At 43.9% G+C, this 6,000-nt stretch overlaps 1 protein-coding gene across 1 annotated transcript in view; it reads left to right on the top strand.

Moving 5' to 3' along the window:
- Window positions 1-5,630, top strand: part of AGBL4 (AGBL carboxypeptidase 4) — a gene marked incomplete at both ends in the record, with an annotated part of 1,419,693 nt that extends 1,414,063 nt beyond the window's left edge. The window contains one exon of the mRNA XM_081307152.1: window positions 5,522-5,630. Coding sequence (XP_081163278.1) covers window positions 5,522-5,630 — 109 coding nt within the window. The remainder of the gene's footprint in view (window positions 1-5,521) is intronic.
- Between the last annotated feature and the right edge of the window lie 370 nt (window positions 5,631-6,000).

The following is a 6,000-nucleotide window of genomic DNA, read 5'->3' on the forward strand; positions in this document are numbered from 1 at the left end:
CACTCTGCAGAAGAAGCTTAGATCAGCGAGATTAAGTTCCTTGCCCGTGGTTCACAGCCAGTAAGTAACTAGGACGGGGCCTGGGCACAGCTCTACTCCGCCACAGCCCACTGGCTCTCTTGCCTGTCTTGGTTTAATCTCTCTTTTTTTAATATTTATTTATTTTTTCTTAGTTCTCGGCAGACACAACATCTTTGTTTGTATGTGGTGCTGAGGATCGAACCTGGGCCGCACGCATGCCAGGCGAGCGCGCTACCGCTTGAGCCACATCCCCAGCCCTTGGTTTAATCTCAAGCCTCAGAATCTCATCCCTGTTACAGCTCTTTAATGCTTAAAATTTTCTTGTCTCCTCAAGACCTGGGACCTATTTTGGACTGACCCCGTGCCAATCTTAAGTCCAAACCTGCTTTCTTCCTCAGCATCACCTGTCTTGGTTAATGTCCTCTTTTCTCCCACTAGCTGGCCAGGCTTCAAATCTTGTCACTGTCCTAACTCATTCTCACCAGCTTCTCACACAACTGGCCAGTCACCAAGGCCCATTGCTTCTACCTCTGAGATGCGTCTATCCTCAAGCAGTATTATGGAGAGAATCTGAAGTCATTCAGACCAGAGTTTTAATTTCAGCCTCGCTACTTGCTAATTGTCTTATGAATTGTTTAGAGCAAAGTTTACTTTCCCCATCTCTGAAATGGGTCAGTAATGCCTAGAGGATTGCTATTCATTTTCCTTCCTCCACTTTCCTATGTTCTAACTCCTATCTACTCCCACCGTCATCTGCTACATGGATTGCCGGAATGGCCCCTAATTGACCTTCCTGCCTCCTGATATTCTCCCAGTAACCCATTATTTCCTTTGTATCTACAAGAACATCCGTAACACAGAACTCTATGTTTTGGTACCTCTTTCAAAACAATTGCTCAAGCCAGGAGCCTGGGTATCATCCCACTTTTGTATCTTTCAGACCTCTACCAAATCTAACTGTTTCTGCCTGCTCAGTCTCTCTCATCTCCATCCACCATTCCTTCTCCCCTTAAATAAAGTCTTCTCATCATCCAAGATTCAGATCCCACATCCCAGCTCCGTGACCTCCCCCTATCAGCAGTTGTCATTAATTGCTTCCTTCTCTTTGCTCATTAATCTAGTTACCCATTATTTACTCAGATGACTATACCTCCTCTACTAACATTTAATTTAGATGAGAAGAGAGACTGAGTTTTACTGATCTCATATAGCACCTAACAGTTCCAGACAGGTCAAAGGCACTCAGTAAATACAGCAGAAGAAAAATAAATAAATCTCCAACTCCAAATTTCATCCTGACCTCACATTGATAACTGAATCCTAATTACAGATCCATCTTTCCAAGCACTGACCTCTCTGGGACATTCTACTCTCAGAGTTCTTCCAGGCTACCCTTACCTACAGAATTAAGTTTCCACACAGTGTGAAAGCAGCAAGGGATGGCAATGTGCTTTAGACTTCAAGTCAGAAGTTCTGGATGATCTTCAAGGCTGCAGTCTCCATAAAGAGATGGAGGAGATGGATTTCCTTAATCCTTTATGAAGAGCAAATTCTTTCTCAGAGCCCAAGGCGATTGGCCTATTTGACCTGTAACAGTAAAGACAACTACTGTTCCTGGCATGGTTATCACTTTTTCCTCTGCTGCTCCTACTACTAACATTAACACTGCTGCTGCTACTGTTACTACTGCTAGCGTATTGCTAATACTAGGAGTACTGTTGCTACTACTACCTGTGGTATTGTTACTATGGCTGATGTACTAATGCTACCATTGCTCCCCTACCCAGTCCCCTACTACAATCTCTGCTGTTGCTTCTGCTATTACTGCTAATCTGATGCTACCACTAGTACAGTTTATGCCACTGCGACCACTGCTGCTGCCGCTGATCTGCCTCTGCACTGCTGCTATTGCTGCTGCAGCTCAGCCCTGACTGAGTGCCTATGTGGCTCCAGGCCCTAAACTGGTTGCTTGGTTTTATATGATTCCCTACAATCTCCATCACAACCCCATGAAATGGGCATTATTCTCTTTATTTTCTTGATCAGAAAATAGAAGCATAGAGAAACTAAGGAATCTGACCAAAATCAGCCTGTGAGTAGAGGAGCCGGGATGTCATCAGACTCCAGCGCTCACGTTCTTTCCATTTCCCCCTCCACCTTTGTGTGTACAGTCCTAAGATTGACAGGACAATAAATATTTAATGCTGGTTATAAAAAGCCCTGCCTCAGGAAGCTCACTGGTTCATTTTTGTTCCTGTACAGACCTCATTTTGCCTTATTCTCCTGAGTCTGGCTTTAGGCGTTCTCCTTAGCAGCTGGATGTCCCTGCATGTCCTCCATGCCTGAGTCTCTTCCTTTGAAACAAGTGCCAGAAAGGACTGTCTTAACAGGCAGGGTTGGGGGCTCCCCTCAGTTGTGGCAACTAGAGAGATGTCATTCCAAGGGGTAAGGATGAGGGGTGCTGAGGAGGCCCAGCTTCCTTTCCCTGTGTGCTCCTGTGCTGTGCTTGTTAATCTGTTTATCCATTATTTACTCAGGTGATTATCTGAATAAACAATGGCCTGCCTCCTTCTGTTCCTGCATTATAAAGCAGACCAGCTGCAGAGCTTTTTCCGAACTAAATATCCCAAAGACTTCCCCTTCTCTTCTCCAAGCCACTCCTACCCCTGACACCCAAGATCCAGATTGTAAAGTCAAACAAATTTAAAGATGAGACTTTAGGAACTTGGGTTCTGCTGCCAGCCCTAATACACAATGAAAACAACCCCTTGAACTTCTGGGAAAATGAAGTGATCTTCACTTACAGGCCCATGTAGGAAATTCTCACATTTTAAAGCCAAGAGCATCTATGGGAGAGAAAAATAGAAAGCAGGGTGGAGAGATACTAGGAAGAATGAAAGAGATAAATTGTCTATGATGACTTGGAGTGTGTGTGTGTGTGTGTGTGTGTGTGTGTGCGCGCGCGGGCATGCGCATGCACACATGCATACATACTAGTATTTTTTGCATTATGAGTGCATCTTTTATGAGTAATTTCTTTATATTTGTGGGTGAAAATTCATGGCCAAGTGACATAAAGTGAATGTCTTGCCCTGGATGGAGTTACCCTAGAGCTTCCCAATGTCAATGAAGGCTGATCCTTGCTGGGCCAGGCCCTCTGAGATGGGGAGCTCACCACAACCCCCCTAGAGCTTCTTACTTTTTGATGTGGGACATAATCCTCAACCAAGAATATTGTAAGATCAAATGAAAGGATGCATGAGAAAGTTATAGTATTTTGAAAAATATTTCTCAGTATTTTCTCCCCTTCTTCTGAGATCCCATAAAGGCTCCCATTTTATTCATGTCCTGCTTTTAACCTAGCATATTTTGTCATTCATTAATTGAACAAAATTTACTAAACATTTGTGTTTGCCAGGCATCTGTCCATCTGCTGCTCTGATTCCTACCCTTCAAGACCCCTCCATGAAGTCTTCCCTGGCTACTCTGGTCCTCATAGTTAGCACTTCCTCTGAGCTTCTAGAAAACCATCGTCCAGACATGTCATTTGATACTTAGCTACGAATGTACTATTTCACTTTTCCTGTGTATCAGCTCTGCTTTCCCAACTCAGTTTTGCAGCGTTCTGAGGCTCAGATGAGTAGAGAAGGGAAAAGGGGAGTCTTGTTCACTTCCAGGGCCCTAGGATCTAGCACAAGACCAGGGAGAAAGTAGCCATGCACTGATTTCTGCTTCTGCTGAGGATGAGGGGGATGGAGGAGACGGGGGATGACTGCTGGGAGCAAAACATTGCTATGATGCTGACAGCCCTTTCTTTTCCTTCAGAAATTCACAAATAAAAGCAACTCCTCAAACTTCTGGGAAAAGTGAAGTAAAACGTAGCATACAGGCCCGTGTAAGAAATCATGACATTTTAAAGGCAAAGAGCATATGTGGGAGGAAAAAACAAAGAGGAAAAGTAAAAGGAAAGAAGGAGAGGAGCACTAGAAGAGGTGAAAAAGATGACTATGATGGATGTGAGCGTGTGTGTGTGAATGTGTGTGTGTATACTAGTAATTTTGCAGCATGTATGCATCTTTTATGAGTAACTTCTTTATATTTGTGTGTGAAAATATATGAGTTTGCATGGCTGTGATGTTTGTGTATGTGCATTACTGAGTCTTAGATGACAGATCATTATTGATTCTAAGCACATTTTTACATCAACTCATAGTCAGAGGTCCTGGGTTAAGTTTCTATTTGAAATTCTGTCTACTTTCTTGACATATCATCCATATTAATGGATCACCCCCTCTGCCCCAGTCTCCCTGGGACTGTGCCGGGCAGGATGTCAGGGCCATCTCTCCTCTTTCCCAATGTCAGTGAAGGCTGATCCTTGCTGGGCCAGGCCCTCTGAGATGGGGAGCTCACCACACAAACCCCCTTTTCTATCCCCAGGTGTTCTCCTGCTGAGGTCTCTTACCTCCATTTCAGCCTTGTGTTCCTGTCTGTTTTTCTCTCTCTCCTTCCCACTTGCTTTGACTCAATGCTGGGAAATGATGCCTGGTACAGTGTTACGAAGAGGAAAGATGCTGCTCATGATGTTCCCAATCCTCCCCCAAACTGCTCCCCAAGTGCTGGAATCCAGTGGTTCCAGGGTATTCATTGCTGCTCGATTTCAGAAGCACTCTTTGAGGCCCTGCTCTAAACTAGGCTGAGAGCTGGTTGGTGGTTGAAAGTGTAGTGTGCATGATCGTGGTGAAATGAATACTTCATTGCCCTGGCCCACAGAGTTACTCCAAGGAGCTTGAGATTCTGACTTTCTTGAAAAACAGTTGCATGGAGTGGGAACTTTCAGACATTTAGCCTTATTAATAGTGCATGATTTAATTCATTCTTTAGTAAGCTTAATATTCATTCATTCCTTCTTTCATTTTTTTTATTCATTCATCCTTAGGGAGGCCATGCAGTTTGTTCAAAAAAGTACTAATTCAGAAGCCGGATTTTAAGCCTGATTAGCTGCTGTCATCTCCTCTCTTTGAACCTCAATTTCCTCACCTGTAGAATGGAATTAAGAATGATTGCTCTTCCTTAATCAGAGGATTACTTAAAGGAACTTCAGAAAAAATGGATGTAGTGGGGAGAAAGAACTAAAGTTCTCTGGGTTTCTCCTAGAAGCAAGCACTTTGCATGTGTCACACAGTGGGGAAAGGGACAGGAATTTGGAAGCCTAGAAATAATCCATTAAGAAAAGCCCCCAGCTGAAGCCTGGGGATATAACTAAGCAGTAGAGCACATGCCTGTGTGCAAGGTCCTGGGTTTATTCCCAGCAACAGTAAGAAAACAAAAAGCCCAAAGTAGAAGGAAAAATATCTGGAATCTAATCCCACCCTGTTCCTGGCATCAACATAACTTTAGGAAAGTCTCCCTAATTCTCAGTTTTCTTAGAGATAGAGTGTCATACTCAGCTCAGCAACATGGGTGCTGGTTCCTGCCTTCCAAAGATTCTCTCTGTCCTCAGACCTGATGCTGAACCAGAGACCTCAGGAGAGATGAGACCTGCAGGTGACATGGCGAAATTTGCATACAAGAGGTGCAGCACTTCGGACCTAATTAACATCACAGTGTAATAGGTACCTTTGGAGCACATTTGATCTGCCAGACAGAATAAATAAAACTGTGTTTTATCTAAGTGTTGGTTAATAATAAAAGTCTTGTGCATTATTTACTAGACCTTCACTGCACAGACAGCCATGGCTGCCCTGCACCCCTTCTCATGGGTTTCAAGGATGTGCAGTATAATTTTGGGGAGAATTGGGATGCTTGATGGATGTTGTAATAGATTCACTTAGAGATATGAGCACAAGATCGTGGACTCTGTGTCTGATGGACCCAGCTGCGAGTCCTGCTCTGCCAACACGTGACCTTGAGCCATCTCTCTGGATCTCAGTTTCCTCATTTGTAAGATGGCATTAATCAATGCCTGATCATGGGAGGGTT

This window comes from Spermophilus citellus, assembly GCF_964194105.1.
Source record: "Spermophilus citellus genome assembly, chromosome: 9".
Classification (NCBI taxonomy): domain Eukaryota; kingdom Metazoa; phylum Chordata; class Mammalia; order Rodentia; family Sciuridae; genus Spermophilus; species Spermophilus citellus.